Source organism: Terrapene carolina, unplaced genomic scaffold (genome assembly GCF_002925995.2).
Source record: "Terrapene carolina triunguis isolate 2854851 unplaced genomic scaffold, T_m_triunguis-2.0 Scaffold96, whole genome shotgun sequence".
In the NCBI taxonomy this organism is placed as follows: domain Eukaryota; kingdom Metazoa; phylum Chordata; order Testudines; family Emydidae; genus Terrapene; species Terrapene triunguis.
In genome coordinates, this window is record NW_020664447.1 from 72,258,419 (window position 1) to 72,280,213 (window position 21,795).

The 21,795-nt window shown below is 40.7% G+C and overlaps 1 protein-coding gene across 1 annotated transcript; it reads right to left on the reverse strand.

The window, feature by feature from the left end:
- Nucleotides 1-38: 38 nt before the first annotated feature.
- Nucleotides 39-21,560, reverse strand: TC2N (tandem C2 domains, nuclear). The gene is made up of 11 exons (XM_024206004.2): nt 21,449-21,560; nt 20,581-20,811; nt 16,703-16,870; nt 13,143-13,234; nt 12,465-12,540; nt 10,676-10,776; nt 9,412-9,528; nt 6,277-6,468; nt 4,663-4,777; nt 3,976-4,175; nt 39-828 (listed from the first exon to the last, which is right to left on the reverse strand). The coding sequence occupies exons 1-11, from the start codon at nt 21,513-21,515 to the stop codon at nt 718-720; spliced, it is 1,470 nt and encodes a 489-aa protein (XP_024061772.2). The 5' UTR covers nt 21,516-21,560; the 3' UTR covers nt 39-717.
- Nucleotides 21,561-21,795: the final 235 nt, after the last annotated feature.

Consider the following 21,795-nt stretch of genomic DNA (forward strand, 5'->3'; position numbering starts at 1 on the left):
GTCTGACGAAGTGGGTATTCACCCACGAAAGCTTATGCTCCAATACATCTGTTAGTCTATAAGGTGCCACAGGACACTCTGTTGCTTTTTAGAAAAAATAGTTATAAACAGTCTGAACAAACAACACTTTCCCTTTCAGTCTGATTTCATTTGCTTGGTATCAAAGATATAATCCTGCCAGTTCTCCAGTCATCTATAGACATTTCCAGGGGAGATGAGAACTGCGTTTCTATTGTTACTTAAAAAGTTCAGAGAAATCCTTTTGGAAAAAACCCAAAACAAAACCAAAACCACACACAAAACCCCTTTCGAGCCTTCTATAAAGAAGTTTAAAATGCAAAAGGACATGAGTTCAATTCCACACCCCCCCTTTTAAAATATGCTTTAAATTTACATAAACACTATATTATATAATCCTTCTTGGAAAAACTACAGCAACAACAGTTCACTTCTCAAGGTGGTGTTTTACTTCAGTGTACAGTTTCACTAATTCCCACCTGTTATCATACCAGTATTTTGCCAGCAGTACTCTGTGAAAGCTCTGATCCCTTTTCCTTTTGGCTTATTCCAGTTAACAATATGTGATGCAAGTCCAGACTTCCTGAAACATTCAAGTAGACAGTATTTTCCCTCTTCTTAGCTGTATTAGTTCATTTTAAGAGTGCAAGAGTTTCTTGTAGCAAGTCCATATCAGTACTGAATTCATCTCTGACATCTTCAGGATGGATTTATGTTATGCCATTTAATGACTACCTTTTCGGGGTTTGCAATTGTATCTCTCCACTGATCTGCTGCTTCACTACTATTGCTATTAGAGCTTAGCCAGACCTGTGGTAAGAAAAGAAAAAAAACAAAAACAAAACAAAACATACCACAGCTGAGTTGTCATACAGATCACATTACTGGCAGCCTCAGCCAATCCCCTCAACATTACTTCTAACCAGTGCATACATATAATGAAAGCTAGCATGTATTGCAGAGTATAATAAAAATCTGTCAAAGTTAGTATGGTCTGGCCCAGGGCTGGGAGCACAGGGTGTTAAAACACTCAGTTCAATTTCTGTCCCAGACAGTGACTAGGAGTTTGGTGGACTCATCATAGGCAACATACATATCTCCACTGTGGAACACACAGCCAGTTGAGCATCGTTTGCGATCTCTGAATTCCATGGGTGCTGCAAGTCAACACTCAGGGGGCGTCTCAGAACTCATTAGGACTCGGAATGGCTCTACAGAACTTGCACAATGCATTTAAATTCACAATTAAAAACAGATATGGCCTAACTGTGCATTCCACTGAACTTAATGGACTTCTTGCCCGAATGACCAGGTGAGTGAGGTAATCTCTTTTATTGGACCAACTTCTGGTGGTGATGAAAGACTAAGAGACAAGCTTTCAAGCTACACAGAGCTCTTCTTCAGGTCTGGGAAAGGAACTCAGCAAGTCTCAGCTAAAGGCAAGGTGGAACAGATTGTTTAGCATAAGTGGTTAACACATAGTCTAAAAGGCCATTCCAGGTGAAGTGGCCAGAACAACATTTGAAGGAATGTGCCCATACCATGTATAATCATGCGAGAAAAATCAGTTTGTCAGCAGTGCTCAAGTAATAGACGGCAGATACAAACTGAGGAAATAAAGTGCAGAGAAAAGGAGGAAGTTTCTGTCTAATCATTTCCCTCCCACACCCCCGCCCTTCCATTAACAAAAATTATTGGGACAAAGAGAACTATCAATATTTATGAAGGCTTTTCATTCTTTTCTCCGTGCTTCGATCAATCTTGCTAATACTAATCCCAATGATTAAAATGATTTTTTGTCAAAATACACTATGCATGCACAATCTTGGCTCTCAGGGCAGTCAGTGGGAATTTTGCCAGCCAGAGGACTGAAGGATTGGGTCACCAAATAAAGATCACCAAATAAATTCCTTTATGCATTAAAATAGTCATGCTTATGATCAAAGACATACCTACAAACAGCACAGTCTAAGCTTTAAGTTGTCTTCTGAGAATGTCATCCAATTAAATATCACGTTCTCTAAAGAATGAAGTTACTGGATTCAGCTATATTCATCTTTTTCCAGCTCTACAGCCAATTGCTCGCAGTACATTTTCCCTATGGCCATGTTTTGTGTCTGCCTGTGTTATATAGCAATGTCTGCCTGTTTCAGCCTAAACCAGCCTTTCCAAATCAGCTCTAAAGAGCAGAGGTAGTGCACTTCTCTTTTTCTTCAACCCCCCCCCTCCCCAAGTTTTATTATTAAAAGCAGCCCCACAAATCAAGATGAAGTGACAAAGCTTGATAACTGCAGCATCATGCACACGTTATTATTTACTCTAAATTAAAATAGCTAGAAAGCACAAGCCTATTTTTTCCTTTTTTAATATAGTTTTACTAACAGGATCACAATGAGATCCAGCACAAGTGTGGAATGCTGCTCTATCCAGCATGGGGAAGCTCACCTTACAATCACTCATGCTAGGATATGGCCTCCATAGCACTTACAGCTCTCCAGTAACTGTGCACGTTTCTAATATCATAAGCACAAGGTATATTGATACAATGGTATACTGATACAATGGTAAGTTACATGTTTACTGTGATAAAGAGCATAGGACCTCAGTGGGATGTGGACATTATAAAGGTAGTGAGGCTCTCAAAAACCCCCAGACATTTTGGGGTTCTAAAATTTAGGTGCATGTGTTATTTTATGGCTCTCAGAGAGACAACTACCACTACCTAGCATTGAGGGCTCTGGAACAGATCAGACAGCACTGAGAGTGGGTTATCAAGACTGACCTGTGGTCCACTAGAGAAAGAAAGGAGGACAGAAGAGACAGGAAGTTGGGAGAGGAGATTTTAAAAAGCCAAAACTAAAAACTCTTGGTTAGTAAAATAAATGTAGCTACACGGTGCTTTCAGGAAGATGCAATGGAAACCACCAACTTTACCATAAAAGAAAATATTGCATTCCCCTCAAGCATTTTATCTAACAGACAAACAAATATCATTATGAGGTTCAAGATAACAACGGAATTGTGATTAGGTCTTGTGTACTCAGAACTGTGCTAGTTTCAACATCCATTGCAATAGATTCCTGAGCTTCCTGCTTCCCTTTCAGGTACTTGAGAGGGAAGCAAAGGTAACATTTAATGTTCTAATGCTAGGGGACGGGAGGGGAGGCAGTCATTTAAGCTCTTGACATTTCCTTCTCTGCATACTTGCCTGAACACTGCAAGCTGATACACCCTCCTTTTGTAGAAGCTATTCAGAGCTGCAGTGCTCCTGTGAATGCCAGATTTGCTTTACTTTAGAAAGTCTAAACTATTGTCTACACTACCGACCTTACAGTGGCACAGCTGCTCTGCTGCAAGATCTCCTGTGTAAATGCTCTATGCCAGTGGGAGAGAGCTCTCCCATGAGCTTAATTAAACCACCCGTAATGAGCGACGGTAGCTAGGTTGGCGGGAGAGCGTCTCCAGCCGACATAGCTCTGTTCACACCGGCACTTTTGTCAGTGAAACTTTTGTGGGTTAGGAGGGTGTTTTTTTCCCCCACACACCTCTGACTGACAAAAGACCGACAAAGCTTTAGTCAGTTAGGTATTCAGCAAGGAGGAGTTTATCTGTATGTATGTAAGTGGGTGAGTGAGAGAGATTTCACATGGTGGGACTCTGGGGGAAGAATAATCAATGAGCCCAATCCTGTGAGGTACAAAGTGCATTCTGAGGGGCAATGAGCACCCTCAACTACCACTGCATGGACACTGTAGGAGCACAGCACCACTCAGGAGATGCTCAGTTCCTTGTAGGACAGGGCCCAAAGCTGCTACTGGCTGTTTATTGAACCAAAATGGTCGAGATTCAGAGATTACATAACTTAGTAGCTAAGCAGTGATCCTGGTGAGTAAATTTTTAACCTTTGGATTTACGCTAGTTACCAGTGGTTGGGGGTGGGAAAGAATAAAAACCAACCTGTCCCAGAAAGTGTTTTCTTCTCACTGAGGTCCTGCTGTAGAGTTTGATGAGAAAATTAATTCCTTGTTCATTCGGGCTAACTGGAAAAATCATCGTTTCGCCCCACTTCACTTGGCCATTGGTGGGTTTCAATAGACGAGTCTTTTTCTTATAAATCAACCCTTCTGTACTAAACATTGAAACCTTCACAAAGAAATCTAGGATAAAGGAAAAATGTGTGACACGCAAAGGGGTTAGTGCACTAAAATCTGACAAGAGCCATGTGTGTAGTTTATATTCTAATAATTACCTAAAAGCTGGGCCAAATGTGTTCATATTTACTTAAACATTGCAAGAACCATACAATAGCTTTCATTAAAATCACACATGCCTAATACATTCCATAACATTGAACTGATTAACACAGAATCCAAATGGCAAGGGCAGGCTAATGCTCTTGCATGTCAGAATTAATATTAGGACAAAAGAAAACCCCAAACACACCAACATAGCATCAAACCAAACAACAAATTTAATCTAGTCTGACATCTATGGAAACGAACCTTGGCAATGGAAATCTACTGTGCTATGTAATATTAGCTCGAGGTTTGTGCGGAATGCTATGAATTGCCAGGTCATTCAAGCAGTACTCTACCTGTTACAAATGCTTCTAGACAGGAGGTATGAGACAGCTGATGTACTTACTTAAAGAGAGCGGTGTGGATGAGCTTGGGAGGCTTTGGGCTTCAAGAATCTGTAACTGAATCCTGCTGTTTATTGCTTGAAAACAGGTTCCTATTTGAAGTTCTGCTTTGTACACCTATAAAAAGGTGAATGTTGCTTTAATATCTGGATTAAGTTGCATATAAACTCATGAAACACATTAATTTACTTATATGGATATTGAAATAGAAACCAGATTTATTCCACATGCACCCAAAACGTGCTTTGGTGACCCTTTCCTCATGCATTTCTGTATACTGAGGTATAGACAGATAAATATCACTTTATTCCATAAATACCCTGACACTTACCCAATGAGATTATGGATGACCAGAGGCTTTGGAGTTTTACTATGTAAAATGTATTTGTTCCATAAATAAACATAGTGTAAATGTAATAAGATCTCTGAGTTTAATGAACACTACACAAATGAAATGCTCAGGACAAACTTTAAGACCTGTTGCAGTATCTTAGAAAGCTCTATAAAAAATAATACTTATGATTACACATTATTTCCAGTATCTCTCTCCCTATTTTGAATTATTAGGATGGAACTTCATGAACACAATCTGGAAGCAAAATTTAGATTTTTGTAACCAGGCAAGCCTCAGGAGTTGGCTCTTTGTGGGGCTGCTCGTGTTTAAGAGTTCATCTGAATCCTACCACTAATTATTTAATGCTCTCTGATGTCACACACAAAGGATTATAGATTCAGGTGAAGAATGAGGAGCATTTATGGTTATTCAACAACAATATCTACACATGGCAAGTATCATTTACATTGGAACATTACAGATTTATTCAGATGCAGTTTGCTTCCAAATTCAAATTTGATTTATAGAAAGTATTAGCATCTGCGCACATTTTCATGGCAAACATATTAGGGGGAAAACCCCACAACGAAAATTAAGATGATCCTGCTGTTGTGACATACGCAGTTCTGTAACAACTGCCATACTGTGGGTGTGTCACTGCACTGGGCTTGGGAATAGACAGTAAAACAAACCTTTTATTACATTTCTCAAAAGATAGCTTTACTGTAGTTTCTGATTTAGTTGGTCCTATAAATTAACCCAGGTTATTATTCTTTCCTGTAACACTTAGCAACCACCTGCTGTTTATTGCTCAGTTAACTGCCTGAATTATTGCTCCAGAGCATGCAGCTTGAATACAAACACAGTTAAATGGTTAAAACATCAATAAAGAGCAAGTAATACTACTTAGTACTTTTAATCCATAAGAATTAAGGCCATCTACTTTGTGTGAACAATAAAGATCTGAGGGCTGAGAATTTGTCATTGGTCAAAAATTTCCCCAGTTGCCACAGTGTGTGTTCTGTGTAACAGCTGGTTGCAGCCCTTCGCCCCAGAAGCAGCTGAGTTTCAGGAGCTTAGTTATAAAGTGTACAGTTGTAAAGTCTTTTGGAATGAAATACAAAGTGCAGGAAGATATTAATTATAACACTCATATTTCCAGAATTAACCTTACACTTGTGATTTTACTTTTCTTCCCATTAACTTTCAGCTCTCTTTCTAGTGCATGTGATAACACTAGCTACCATGGTGTATGGTGCATAACTGGCGATCAGTCACTTACTGAAACTTTGGAAGGAGGCATTATATCCAACCAATGATCGGACTCCTGTGAATTGAGCTCTCGTAGTGGCAGGGCACACTCTCCGATTGTTTTCTTCCGGGGAGTCTGAGTTTGGATTTTAAACACTAGTCTTACAGTCTGCAGAATTTGCAATTTGATAGTAAACACAAAGGTTTCCATGAATTCAATGTCCTAGAAGAAAGGACACATATGTAATACAACAGTACAATCAAAACAATGAAGAGCCCTATACAGCATGAAACCCAGGGGGAAAAATGTTTTAAGTCTTACAAAAGGTGTAATTGGAAATATTCTTAGGCTGTCTTCATTACCTATAGAGGTGTGTTTTTATAGCTAGATAACTAACATGGACTAGCTATCTTGGGTGAAATCCTAGTAGAGAGAACGCTCTGTACTTTTTACTGCAGTGTAACTAGGCAAGGTCAACTACACATGAGAGACCAATCGTGTGATACACTGCAGTAAAAACTACGTTCACCAAGTCTCACTGTAAAATTCTAGGAGACAATTAAAACTCCTTGGTTATCTCATTGTAAAAAAACACCTTTTTTGGCAGTGAAGACATAGCCTTACAAAGTTCTCAGTCAGGACATTCTCTGCCTGGTGCTGATTGGCTGTTTGCGCCAACCCCTCCCACCCTCTCTCATTCTTTTCACTTCAGCCTCACTCCACCTGCCCTCCACACTCCCCTCTCTGCCCCACCTGTCTTTACCATCTCTGATGACTTTCTATATAGCTAATCCCCTCCTTACCAACCCCCCAAAAGGAATTCAACAACAAAGCCAAACAAAAAATTTGTGGCACCAACATGGATGTTTACAAACCATTCCTCTGCTTGTATGTTACACCTCTGGCTCCTTCTGGGTGTCCGACCTCTCTTTTAGACTATGAATCCTTCAGGACAGGGACTACCTACTACTCTGTCTATCCAGTACCCAGCACAGTGGGGTCCCATTCTCAGTTGACCTCCAGACAGTACCACAACATATCATTATGCTCTCATAGAAGTCAGTAGGAGTTTGGGGATTGGCTTCCACAAAGTAGGCCCCTAACTTTAGGATTTCTATCCCCTTTGCACAAGCAAGGTGAATCTAGGCCTGTCTTTTTCCCCATTTAGCCCTCCTGACAGGTCGAAGTGGACGCTCAGTCATTAATCAGCCAGTAGGACCCCGACACATGAGAAATGCAGAGTAAAATTTAAGGCACCAAATGATACAGTCCCCAATTCATATTTGTACAAAGAAGCAGAGAGAAGGGAACTCAGAAAAAGGGTTAAATTGCACATTTCTCTAGAAGGGTTGGGAGGATCTAGACGTGTTGGGTAACATTTCAGACTGTGTCATTTTCTCCCTTTACGCCCAATTTTAACAAACAAATATCACCAAAGATAGTCATGGTGAGAGAGGCAAGCTTTTGAGCTTACACAGAGCGCTTCTTCAGGTCTGGGGAAAGTACTCAGTGTCACAGCTACATATAAGGTGGAACAGATTGTTTAACATAAGTAGTTAACACATATTTCAAGGGAGCATTCCAGGTGAAATAGCCCGTTAACACACCTCCAATCATAAGGGAGAAAGGAAGGGGGTGGGAAGGAACATGGGGTAGGGGGGAGTTGCTAGTGGATTATAGGTTGTTGTAATAAGCCCTAAATCCAGCATCTCTGTTCAGTTCATGATTTTTAGTGTCTAGCAGAGTTATGAATTTAAGTTCCAAGGCTCATCTTTTGAAAGTGGTGTGCAGGTTTCCTTTGTGCTTGTCTCTCTCACCAACAGAAGTTGGTCCAATAAAATACTCCTGGGGGAATTCTGCGCCAAAAAAATCAAAAATTCTGCTCACAATATTTTAAAATTCTGCAAAATTCTGCATATTTCATTTGTCAAACTAACGCAATGTAATCACGCCGGTTTCAATTATTTTGGTAATTTATTTAAACTACAATACAATGGATGGAGAATGGGAGTGGGGAGCATGGGAGGAAATCCCCAAACCTCCTTGGCGTAATAGTAATGTAGCTAGGTTTGACCCTTTACTTCTAATTATTAGTCAACAAATATATGCAGCCATATGCTCAGTGTTACATCATAGGCAACTGAAGAGCAAGTGAGGGCTAGACAATCAAACTCACAATTTATATTGGCTACTGACCATCTCCAGAAAGGTCAGTAGCAAACAGTTCATGGAGCACATTTTGATAGGAAATTTTTTCAGTACAAAAATTTAGACCAGTTCTAATCAATAAAAGCACCATAAGCATTTATAAGGCCATACTATCCTTTACCATAAGGCTCCTTTACACCACTCTGGCAATGTAAAGGAGCCTTATAACTTTTACACCTGTTTTATACTCTTGGGGGAATTCACTAAGAAGGAAGGCTGCTACATTCTGCTCTGCCTGAGGGGATAGAGCCTACCCCATCCCTACATCCCCCACACCTACCCCTCCACGTGGAGTGTGCCGCAATAGCAAGCACTCTCTCACACACATGACTGCCCAGCCTCCTTCCCTCCTCCCCCGTGGTGGTTTACGTCTCCACCGGCTGCTCTAGGTGCCTGAACCGATGTGCCTGCACTGCCGGGGAAGGGTACATGACTACTCTTGTGGCTTCCCTTTGCTTCCCTGTCAGAAGTCATTTTTCTGCATGAAAGAAATCTGCGGATAACAAGAATTCTGCATGTGCGCAGTGGCACAGAATTCTCCCAGGAGTAAATAAAAGCTATTACCTCACCCACCTTCTCTCTCTAATATCCTAGGACTGACATGGCTACGGCAACACTGCCTACAAAGATAATCAGGTCTTGCTCCTCCACTTCCCCCCAATACTAGTTCATATTTTCCAAAGTGTACTGTTAATTGAGCAGGGCCTCAACAACTCTGCTGTTTTTCAGCATTTTCTACACCTGCAAAAAGCGGGTGGGTGAAAGAGAGAGGAATGGCGAGAGAAACAAGATTTGTCCCTTTTTTAACTTCTTAGAAGCCTATAGTGATAATTTCCTGACACTAAACAATTCTTATGGAAAACCTGGTGCAAAGAAAATGAATGAAGTAGAAACAGGATCAAAATAATTTACGTTTGCAGAAAAAAAATCTATTGATGTTTTTCTGCCACCACTTACATTGGAACCTTCTTTGGCTGAAGATTTGAACTGCACTGGCTTAGGCAACATCAGAATTCCTTTGACAGAAATATAAGGATTTTCTCCACAACTAGAAGGCCAGCTCAGATCTTTGCACTACGACATTGAAAACAGAGAGTCACTTTAGACAGCATAAGCCCCTAGCTTTAGGCTAACACAGAAGCATGCATTCTTGTTTACTGTATGGCATAAGGAAAAAGCTTCAGGATATATTTTTAAGGTAAATCAGAGCACATATGATGTCCATGTTGCTTTAGAATTTAATTTTTGAAGTATTTGATAATCAATTTCTGCAGCAAGGTAGAATAGTTATCCAGGAAACTTTAGTGAATTAATTATATGGCATTACAGTAGTAGTCAGTCAGGAAAATGCCCCTGAGGCACTGTGTATTGTTCCATGCAAAGTTGCAGGGACCCTGGCTATTCAAAATTCCACTACCGCAAAATCATTCACAGTTCATGGAATTGAGTAAATACTTGCTGCACACGCAAACAGAAAAGCCACAAGAAGTTACATCCCAAAATATACCGGTGTTGTGGTTTTGCCACTGAAGTACTGGCAGAATTAAACATAGCTTTGCTCTTGAAATAAGATGCAGTGAAGCAATCACACAGGGCCTGATTCTGCCACTCTTGCACACTACCTTACTCCACAAGCAGTCATTCTATCCAGCATGACTAACCATGGCTAAGGCTACATTTTAGGTATTTTTAGTAAAAGTCACAGGCAGTAAACTAAAATTCACGGCCCGTGATCTGTCCATGACGTGTACTATATACCTCTGACTAAATCTTGGGGGGAGGATGGGAAGGGGGCAGGGATTAGTGATTAAAACAGTAAGAATCCAGGAGGAGACGACATCTTGAAAGCAGCATATAAAGGTGTATCACAGTTAGGCCAAACGGAGGGTATATTTTGATACTTCAGTTTTGAGATTGTTTTACAGAAGCAAAGAGTCCAATCTAACTGGGAGAACGGATACCACAGATTACTAAGTACACCTCTACCCCGATATAACACGGCCCGATATAACATGAATTCGGATATAACGCGGTAAAGCAGCGCTCCGGGGGGGGGCGGGGTTGTGCACTCCGCGGATCAAAGCAAGTTCGATACAACGCAGTTTCACCTATAACGCAGTAAGATTTTTTTGGCTCCCAAGGACAGCATTATATCAGGGTAGAGGTGTACAATAAAGTCTCCATTTGAGTCAGTTATATAAGCCCAGCAATATTCTCTTACATGCAAGATTGTGATCCAGATCTGTTCTGCAGAAGGAATATAACACAGTTTCACATTCATTCTTCCAAAGTCTCGTTCATCACCTGATAACGTAATGGTATCTGGGGAAAAAGCCAACAAGTCTTTTTAAAAGCCTTGCAATATCTTAGAGCCCATTCTGAAAAGCTGGGACGCTGTTCAGTTTTGTGACCCGCATATTTTAAAGCTCTTTCAAACTGAGTTTGAAATATCTCAGCTCAGATTTTAAGGCCAGGAGGGACCAATAGAGCTTCAATTTGACCCCCTGTATATTACAGGGCATTAAATGTCACCCATTTGCTCTGTATTTAGCCTAATAATGTATATTTGATTAAAACATATCCTCCAGAAATGCATCCAGTATTGATTTGAAACCATCAAGAGATGGAGACTCCACCACTTATCTTGGGAGTCTGTACCAGTGGTTAACCACCTTCACTGTTAAATCTGTGCCTTATTTCTAACTTGAATTTGTCTGGCTTCTGCTTTCAGCCATTGGTTCTTGTTATGCCTTTTTCTGCTAGGCTAAAGAGACATTTACTAGCTGGTATTTTCTCCCCATCAATGTACTTATACATAAGGCTAAGATTTTTGTCTCAAATATTTTTAGTGAAAAAGTCATGGACAGGTCACAGGTAATAAAGACAAATTCACGGAAGTCCATGACCTGCTGCTGACTTTTATTAAAAATATCTGTGACAAAACGGGGAGGTAGAAGGCTCCAGCACCCATTGCTGCTGGGGCTCTGGGGTCCCCCACTTTTCACGGTGGCCAGGGAGCTGCGCGTGGGGGGGCCCCCGGTTGACAGCTCCAGCCCCACCACCCAAGGACTGCAGTCACAGAGGTCTCTGGAAATCACGGATTCAGTGACTTCCGCAACCTTCATGACAAAATTGCAGCCTTACTTATACACTGTAATTAAATCACTTCTCAATCTTTTACATAAACTAAACAAATTGGGCTCTCACTATAAAGGCATTTTCTCCAGTCCTCAAATCATTTCTGTGGCTCTTTTCTGCACCCTCTCCAGGTTTTCACCATCCTTTTTCAAAATGTTTACACCAGAACTGTATGCAGTATTCCACTATCCGTCTCAATAACAACAGTGGTATTGGATTGCAAGTTTCTCCATTAGAAAAGAAGGAGAAAGGACCAGAGCTATTATCATACTTCCCTTTCCCCCTCCCCCACACAGAGTTAACAAGCCAGTTAATTAGGATATTAGTCAACTCAGGGTGGGATTTTCCTGAGCACTGAAACTTGTGCTCCTATGGGTATATCTATACTGTATATCACAGGGTGCAACTACCGCTTGAGCTGACATACCCGAGTTAGCTTTAATCTAGCTAACTCAGATCCTGGAGCAGTGAAGCTGTGGCAACACATGCTTCAACAGGGGCTGTACAAGCACGCCTGGACCTCAGGGTAATTACTCACGGGGCTAGCCCAGGCTGAAGCTTGCGCTGCCACAGCTTCGCCGATCTAGCTAGCTTTAATCACACAAGCTGCAATTACGGCATCTCCATATCTTGGGTCACTAAGGTGCTCTTAAAAATCCCATGTTCAATCTCTTTCAATAGGAAAGCTGCAGATAGAGGACTGAGTAAAGTAGGCATCTTACACGTCAAGTTACAAACTACCCACCAATTGTTTTGCTCCTCAATACCAGTCCATAAAATCACTGTCTGCAGTAATACAGTGTAATATTTTAGATATCACTGTGTGAAGGAAATTATTCCATTGCTGGTTTCAAAAAACAAACAATTCTTACCCAGGCTCCTGTTACTGCCTTGCGAATCCTTCTTCGAGGAGGTACTACTGGGTACACTGGAGACTGAATCATATCTCTGCAAAGAAAATGGCTCTTTAGTCAGAGCAGTGAGTGTGACAAAGAGCCCAGCAAGTTCTGATCATAAAAGATGGGACACACTGATAATTGGGAAGATGTAAATTGAAGTTCTCTCATTCCTTACTAATCCCTTGAAGCTGGTAGTGCAGAATTCCTTGGTGGTGGGATTTAACATAAAATGCATTCACAGTTAGCATTGATTTTTTTCCCCCCTAGTGATGCATGAAGGTTCTGTCCCATTTGCATAAATGGGAGTTAGTAAGATCTTTATTTCCTGCTGCACCAATGGAAAACTAACCCCTTACATCACCCCACTGTCCAGTTTTATATTTTGCAAGGGAAGTGCAAAACAGGGAACCACAGTTGCTTATACTTTTCTGATAACCAACTGACTCAAATGTCCCAACTATACTGTGGGGAAGAAGGGAGGGATTAGGAAAGAACCTAGTGAAATTATTTACGATTTTGAACTTTTTCCTCAAGCTCTTCCACTGCACATCAGAATGGCCCTTAAATGTTTACTCTTGAAATGTGATGGTATCAGGCACAGGTACAAAAGAAAATGAGTTCTGGGTGTAGCCTAAATTATTAAAAACTCACCTGGATGACACGATGGGGTGGATTTGTGAGATCAAACAGCGAATGGCTTAAACCAGGTGATCCAGGAAGTGTGCTACTCCTTAAATCACAAACTGAAACAGAAAGGGACAAACATATTTACTTTGAACAGCAGGAACAACTAACATTTTTACTGGCAGGAAAAGAAAAGAAGAGAAAGTAGTTCTTAGTAAATGCCAGATTCAAAGCCAAGTTAATGTTTGTCCATCCCTAAACTTGCTTATTTCATCCAGTCTCGAGCCAAACAATTATAAGTTTGAAAACATTCATAACCATTTAGGTGCATGTGGATGTTCTGCATGGTAGAGCACACACACATGTACTCCAGAGCCAGACCCAAATCACTGCATTTTTTAATATATTAACTACAGGGTTACACATTGTAACTGCAAAGGGCATGAAAAATAACTTTCGTAGGGATATTAATTACAGCATATAATACACTTTGCTACAAAACAAAGTCTAGGTTAGTGACAGTTCATACCTGGAGCGGGAAAAAACTTGTCTGTGGCTTTTGCTGAACAAGTTAAAATAACCCTTAAAAGATAGTTCATTAAAAGTGCCTAGGGGGTGGGACCAATCATGAAAAATTGCAACACTGTTTCCATTTTGAAAGGTTAAGACCCAGCTCCCTTTCATTTTTAAAAATCAGCATTTTTACCAAGAAGGGGTACTGAAAATGGAGTTTTGATTGAAAGAGTCAGTGATTTATGAATTTTGTTTTGGGGAGGGAAAAAAAGCCCATTGCTGGATGAGAAAGAGCTGGTCATCGTTTTTCAAATGAAAAGCTATTTATAACTTAAGAATAAATCACGAAGAAAGAGACATAAGGAAATGAGAATTTCCAAAAGTTTTTGCAGCTTTTTTTACTGTTAAATTCAAGAAGCCATTAGGTGCTCAGCAATTCCAGTCAGGCTACGTGCACAAGGGTGCACAGTTCACACTGTAAGCAATAAGGAAGTGCAAGAGTTAAGGTTTCAGCAGCAAAGTTGACACTGCTGCATTACACACAATTTTATAAGATCAAACTGCAATATACAGAACTACATATATAACCAGAAAAAGGGAAATGATAGATGCCTTAGAAATACCTATGTGCCAAATACCAAACTGACATCCTCTTCTGCCTCCTTATTTCTTCATGTGCTTCTCTCTCCTCAATGGCAGGAAGTAGCATTGCTTATGGAATGTCTTAGCAAAGAGATGGGTCTTATCTTTAGAGCTGGTCAGGCTTGGGGTTCAAGCTGACCTCCTTAGTTAAGGTTTTCCACAACAAGGGTCTCATCACCAAGAGTGCTTAGTCTTCTGCACCAAGGAGTCTTATCCTTGGCTGTGCCTGCTGCAGTCTCTCTGTAGGTCATAGTTGTGTTGCTGGGTCACAGATGGGAAACTGGTCTCAACTATCCAGTTCTTAGTGAGTTTTGTAGATTAGAATTAGGACTATAAAGTCAGTCTGGAGGCCATAGTGGCACAGAGAACCAGTGAGGTAATTTATCATTAACCTTTCTTGCTAAATGAGCAGACTGCTGCATAGTGCAGTTTTCATGTTGCATCTACATTTAACTTCAGGTAGATCGAGTTGCAATAGTTTAACTGGGAGGTGACAAAAGTGTATTATATCACAATAGCAAGGTCCTCATTTGAGAGCTGGCTAGCTGGAGATGGTTGAAGACAGTACTCATCACTGTTGGCATCTTTTTTTGCCCAGAAGCCGTGCAGAGTGGCTGTGCACCAGCCAAATACCCCAACATTGATAACAGAAAATACACCTTAACATGGGTGAGTTACTGTCACTGTTTTTCAGAAGCTTTTCAACTTCATCCCAACGTCACTGTTCAAGAGGCCTGAAAATACCTCTAACTCCACCATGTTGACTAATCTCCAATTTTAAACCTACTAGAAGGCCACTTGCCACACTGGTTTCCTTACTGCCTGGTCTGTATTTTCCAGTATTTCAAGAGATTTCCATTATTCGCAGTTCAAAAGGAGGACACAATGAAAATGTGGATGTTGTCGTTTTCAGTTGCCTCCTCACTACCTCCTAAAGGAAATAATCAATTTTGCTTAGTATGAGCGGTCATGACAGAGTAATGCTCTTCCCGAGAGGGAGAAAGAGAAGCAAAAAGGAAAAAATAGTTCTGACTTGGCTTGGAGGAGGGAGGGGAAAAACAGTAACAGTATTCAGATACATTTTAGTGAAGATCTGTGGGTCTGGGATCACTTCCAAATTATCTTTCTTTGTTTGCAAGAGAGAGACAGGACTTCTGGTCTGTTTACAAAATCTTATACAGAAATACTGGGTTACAGAAACATGCAAGCCTTGAAACATAGTTTTGATGTAATGGAAGCAAATGAGCGGAGGCAAGCCCATAACTTGATTTAATACAAGGTGAAAATATATTTACTGAAATATAAACCATATGCAAAACAGAGGAACTCTCAGACTATTGGGAAACTGTTATCCAATTGTTTACTCTTCTAGCTAAAGAAAAGGATTACAAATCAGTTGGAAGTTTTGAAGATGGCATATTTACAGTATGTTTCTAGTACAGCTGGTTGACATTTTTCAGATGAATAGACTGACAAAAAAGAGTGGCTTTTTCCAAAACAAAAAATCTTCACAAAAAATTGGTAACCACAATTTAAAATTTTGTGAAATTTCATTTTATAAAAAACAAAAATTTTGATTAACCCATTTTCAAAACTGCTTATTTTGAACCCTATGAAATGAAAAAAAATTCAATAAATTTTCTCTTCTACATTTTTTAAACCAGTTCTAGTTTTAAGTTCACAAGCATGCAACACAGTGGCACTTCTACATGCTGCAGCACAGCAGGCTTAGGAGAGTACCAGCTAGATTTTGAAAGAGGTGACAGAAACTTGCAAAGGAAAAGTGTATATAAAGTCATTAATAGTGCAGTTCTCATGTTTCATCTATACATAAACTTCAGGTAGATCGAGTTGCAATAGTTTAACGGAGAGGTGACAAAGTGTGATATCACAATAGCAAGGTCCTCATTTGAGAAGAAGGGCAGAGTCTCCTGGTTAGCTGGAAATGGTTAATGACAGTACTCATCACTGTTGGCATCTTTTATTGGGGCAATGTCCATTAGTGAAAGGGAGAAGTTTTCAGGCTTACATAGAGCTCTTCTTCAGCTCTGTGTAAGCTCGAAAGCTTGTCTCTTTCACCAACAGAAGTTGCTCCAATAATAAATAGTCTCAACTCTTTCAGTTAAGTGTCTAGTGAACAATAGTACTTGCTCTCAGGTTTATTAATATTAAGATCATGTGTCAAATATTTTCTTAGTGTGTACCAAAGATTGTATATGGGGTCTTTTAGGCTATGAAGAGGCAAGAAGCAAGCAGAGTTGTTGGGAACAAGGAGGAGGAGCCCGTATCGCATGACCAGCTAGTTCTGTGGCCAACAGACCACAGTTTGGGAATTGCTGTATTCAGACATACCTTCCATATTCCCAATGGGTGCTCTCTTCTGCATTTAAACCTTCTGGTCAGAAAGGAAAGAGAACAGGATGAGTTCTTACCTGATCCATATAATCTCACATCTGATTTTTCTGGGAAGCGCCTAGTCAGATCCGGTGAAATATTCTGCTGCCTATAGAATGGATTATACACCACGTCACCATGGGGCCCCTGCTGGTATATATTGGAAAGTTCTGCTTTCCTGTCACCAACAAAGGCTCTGGCAGATCCTGTGAAGCACAACATAAGCCACGTGTAAGAGTCTTAGCAGTTAATGAATGTATTGCCACGGTTCATGAAGCAGGCAACATGCCTTTCAACAGGTTATGTCAGATTTCAGCACTCTTAGGAATTACTGGCACCAAAATGAAACTGTACATTGAGAAGTCATGCACACACACCCCTTGGAGTTCCTTAATATAAACCTAACCTGATTTATACATAGATAGTTCCAAAGACAGAGAGCAAGACAAATATTCACAGGAAACTGGGCCATGTGTGCAGAGAACCTGTGCTTCCACATTGGCTCTATCCCAGTGGGGCATCTCACTTTGCTATAGTAGCCCCAGAACCTTCAGGAGGGTCTAGGAAGAAGACAGAATATAGCCTGTGGCTGTGTATACTCTTCGCTTAATTTCAATAGGATACCTATCAGTACAGAGAAGTAAAATGACTTGCCCAAGATCACTCACTCATTGGCTGAGTCAGGAATAGACCATAGAATCCCTGTCTCCCACCTGCATGCTCAGTCCATTAGACCATAGCTGCCCTACCTTTCTTTCCTCTTCTAATGAGTTCAGGCAAAATATTAAGGTCTTGGTAAACAGAGCAATAACACAGATTGACATCATTTCATTTTATTTATCTGAAGCCCCCCATCCATTCCTCTAGATGGTGTCAGAATGAATAAAATAGAGAATAACTAAAAGAATCCTATATAACAAAAAAATGATCATTCAGGAATTCAAGTGTGATGGAAGCACTAACACCAGAAAGTTAAATTAGTTCAGAGCATTCAGCCATTTAGATGAATATTAATATTAACATATGGGGTCAAAAACTGATATTTCCTTTCGCTAGCTTAGCTTCTCATGTAAGACCACGAGACAAACTGTTGCAAGCCTTGCAAAGAAAATTTGCCAGAGCATAATCACTTTCAGTAAAGATGCAAGCAGCAATTCTGAGAGCATGTCCTGTTTAAAGAAAGGAAAATACACAATCACACATACAGAAAATGGTGTTGCATTAAAAGCAGAGTTTGGACTGTTATGGCTGAAAACCAGGTACTCTAATGGTTCTCTTTAACATACTAGTGCTTTAGTTAGTGTTACATTGTAGTGAAGAAGGAATTGCAGCACATTTCTCTAAATTCAATAAATCTTCCTAAAAAAGTACAGTTTGCCTTTAACACAAATAGCTTTCACAACTCTTAAAAGCTATTTGTCCTTCCCAAATATAAATATACATTTTCACTGCTATGAATGAACATAATCATTTCAGAAAGACACAGCTTCTTATCTGCTGTAAGAATTATACTTAAGTAGGGAGGGATAGCTCAGTGGTTTGAGCATTGGCTGCTAAACCCAGGGTTGTGAGTTCAATCCTTGAGGGGGCCATTTAGGGATCTGGGGCAAAATCAGTACTTGGTCCTGCTAGCGAAGGCAAGCGGGCTGGACTCAATGACCTTTCAAGGTCCCTTCCAGCTCTATGAGATAGGTATATCTCCATATATTTATTTATATTAAATGCTTACTCATGAGGCATATTTGTGAAGAGACACTTTTCTTATCACCTATAGCACATCTCTGAGCTCTCCAGAAAACAATGATCCCAGATTCCAATGAACAAAAGTCACCCGATAGTAGCATGATGTATAGTAAAAAAAAGTCTAAAGGTCTACACTTTTGCAAAAGCATGATGCTTACAAAATAAGAAATTTGGTTGTTGAACATACAAAGCAAAGCAATCAAAGCTGAGTAAAAGTATTGTTTTATAGTGGACCATGTATTATTACAACTGAATAATTGAGGTGTTTTCCTGCGCGCACGCGCACGCGCACACACACACACACACACACCAGTAGCTTCCTGCTTATGCCCAGAGTGGCCCTCAAAAGTGCGGCTAGTCGAAAAGCACTGGTATTCTCTGTTGACAAAACGTCATAGCAACTAGCCATTTTCAAAATACAAAATGTTTTGACAGTGCAACTGTGAAAGATATGATAACCACATGCAATATCTTTGGGGACCACTGCATTACATTTATGAATGGTTTATATAGGATTATGTTCTTCTCCAGTGGCGAGCAAACTTTCCCTTATCGTTAATGGAATCTGTCCACGCCACCCCTCCATTACCGCACAGTCAAGGCTTCCTCAGCAGCCAGCCTGCACTCCTAGGGCAGGACCAATACCTGCCCCTCCCCCCTCGGGTTTCCAGGGTGGAGGAAGGTGCACGTGATGGTCTCTGGGGGCGGAGCCAGCACTGGGCACAGAGGCTGACAGGAGCAGAAATCGGTGCAACACCCTGACCCACAGGCTGGGTGGCCCGCTGAGGTGAGTCAGGGTGGAGATAGCACTCCCTTCCTGTCCCTGGTGGGGGCTGGTGCAGGCCCCGCCACACAGGGCTAGCCCGAGCTGCCTGGTGCCGCCACTTGCCCCCCGAATGTTCCTTCATGCCCCACAGTTTGCACACTACTGTTCTACTTCATGGGGGAGGGTTATCACAGCTCCTCCAGGTACAGGGTGAGGAAGGCTGTGATTAAGGCAAGTTGCCAAGACTGAACAGGACCAGAGAGGTACTTCCCCCACATGTGGTTTACATATACTCATTCAGACTGGGTTCTCAAACAACTAGGAGACAAGTAATGTGCTTTTGGTATAAAAAGCTGAATTTAAACAGACTTCCTGATCCAACAAATGGATACGCGCTTTCTTCCAATTCTGCTGAAAGGTTGGAAGGCCATTTGCCTACTGAACTCTCCACATGGAAGATGGGTGATTCCTGGCACGTTTAGTAGGTATATAGAACATTTTACAGTTTTCTCTGTGCGCTTGTGTCATTAAAATACATATGCTTGCTTTGGAGAGCTGTGTGGTAACTCATAAATGCTGGCCTACACTGGTCATTGTCTTTGGAGAGAAAGCCATGGAGTCACTACTGCTGCCGGGGGGTCTCAGCACCCCATTCCTTACATGGGAAGTTTGGCTGGTGTGGATGTCTTAGGCCTTTTCTGGTCTCCAAGACCTTACAAAACTGCCTTTTCACATTGCTTTTTTGCAGGTAACTTGTTTTCCTCCAGGTGTCCTTCTCTACTCTGAGTGAAACTTGACGGCTTTGTTGATCGATGTCAACGTTGAACATTTCTCATCTTGCAGAATGAGTGGGGTCCATACTGTGAAAGTGTTCCTCAAAGCAGCTCTTGTGGAGGGCAAGAGAGCAGTGACTGAGGAAAAGGCAGGAGACTGGGCTTCTGGAGAAATTCTTAATCTCAGAATCTGCCATGAATATTTACAGAAGGGGCATTCAGCATCTTTGGTTTCTCCAAGATGTAACAATGGCTGAACAGCAGTTTCTGGGACCTATATATTAACAACTATTAACTAATTTCTAGATGCATGGATTTTTGGATTTTTACTAAGAATGTTAAAAAAAAAAAAAGCCTAAATAAAACGCCAAACCCTCATTTTGCTATAATGCCAGGATAAAATTAGTTTAAACATTAGAAACAGAGAGACTGTCTAAAACCAAAATTCCTGGACCTACCTTCAAATTTGGGTTAGGCAGTGAGGTTAGGAAGCATTGGAATCCAAACCAGCATCTGGAGACTGGTCTGATTTACATCGCTTGGGCACAGACCTAATTAAAATATCTAATGAAATAGTGTCATTTTTCTGCTGGGTTTTTTTGGCGCTATTTCACCATTGTGATTTTTAATTTACCTTGAATTTCCCCAACGTGTGACAAACTGCCAAGGTTCTTGGGTTGTATGTAAGCTAGTTTAAGCTGAGGGAGCACAAATGGGACCTCCCTGCCATCCGATGGCAGTTTCGCAAGGAGATAATCCTCGGAACAGCCAACTTGACGCTTAACTGACACAGAAGACAATGGAGGTTTCTCCACAATGCTTTGCCTGTTTTCAGCTGCAGCTTCAGATTCCTTCTCCATGGAAACTGTTAAAAAAATAAAGTAGTAAGTGCATTCAGTCTGAAGAGATCTTTTGGGTATAACAGGATCAAGGATTCACAGGGTTTCCTTACTGTCATTGCATATAGGAGCAGCACTGGAAAGTTTACTGATTCTGGAAGCATTTGTACTGTCCCAAAATGTGTTGCCACCCAGACTTTATTGTAATAAGCACCTTGCTTTCACTTCAGTTCTTACAAGACTTCACCATACAGTGTATCATGATCCAGTAAGAAAAGTGATTAATACACTATACCAATTGAAAGCTGTGATTACAAGCTTCCAGAAAGTAGAGCGCTGAATTCTAGCCTTTGTTATTTGAGAGAGATAAGACCTTTACGTGACCCTTGGTGTAACAATGGTTTTTGTTTTTGCTGGTATTCCAGGGCCAAATACAACAAGCAGCAGACTTTGTACAATTGTCATTTTCAGTCTCCGATTAATAATGTTAATCAGCATATGCTAACTTTCAAATCGAGGCTATAGTTTGGATGCTGTAAAATAATTCAAGTTAATCCAAAAGAAGTGGATGATTTAACATTTTATCCCCGGGAAGTGTTATTAATGAAGCTTCAATATCAAAACTATTAACCTGCATGTTTATTATTATGGTGTGGAACTCACAGTCATTCTTTTCCTTCTCCACGTAGAAACACCCTTTGCAGCAGTTCTTTAGGCATTCTTTTGCCATAGCTTCTAATATTTCAACTTAAGTGAAACACAAACAAGGCTCCAACGCAGAAGTCAACCCTGAAAACACACACAACATGAGAGTAGCAGAAATTAAAATGCAACACCATTATTTTAAAATTACTGCCACATCACATCCTGAGGCCAACACCATTGACTTCAATGGGAGCAAGAGCAGCGGCATTAGGTTTATCGTATTTTAACTAGTTTTTTTTATACATAAAGCATGGAGGTGGAGAAAAGTATCATAAGATTTGGTGTTTCTAAGGCTGGGACACTGA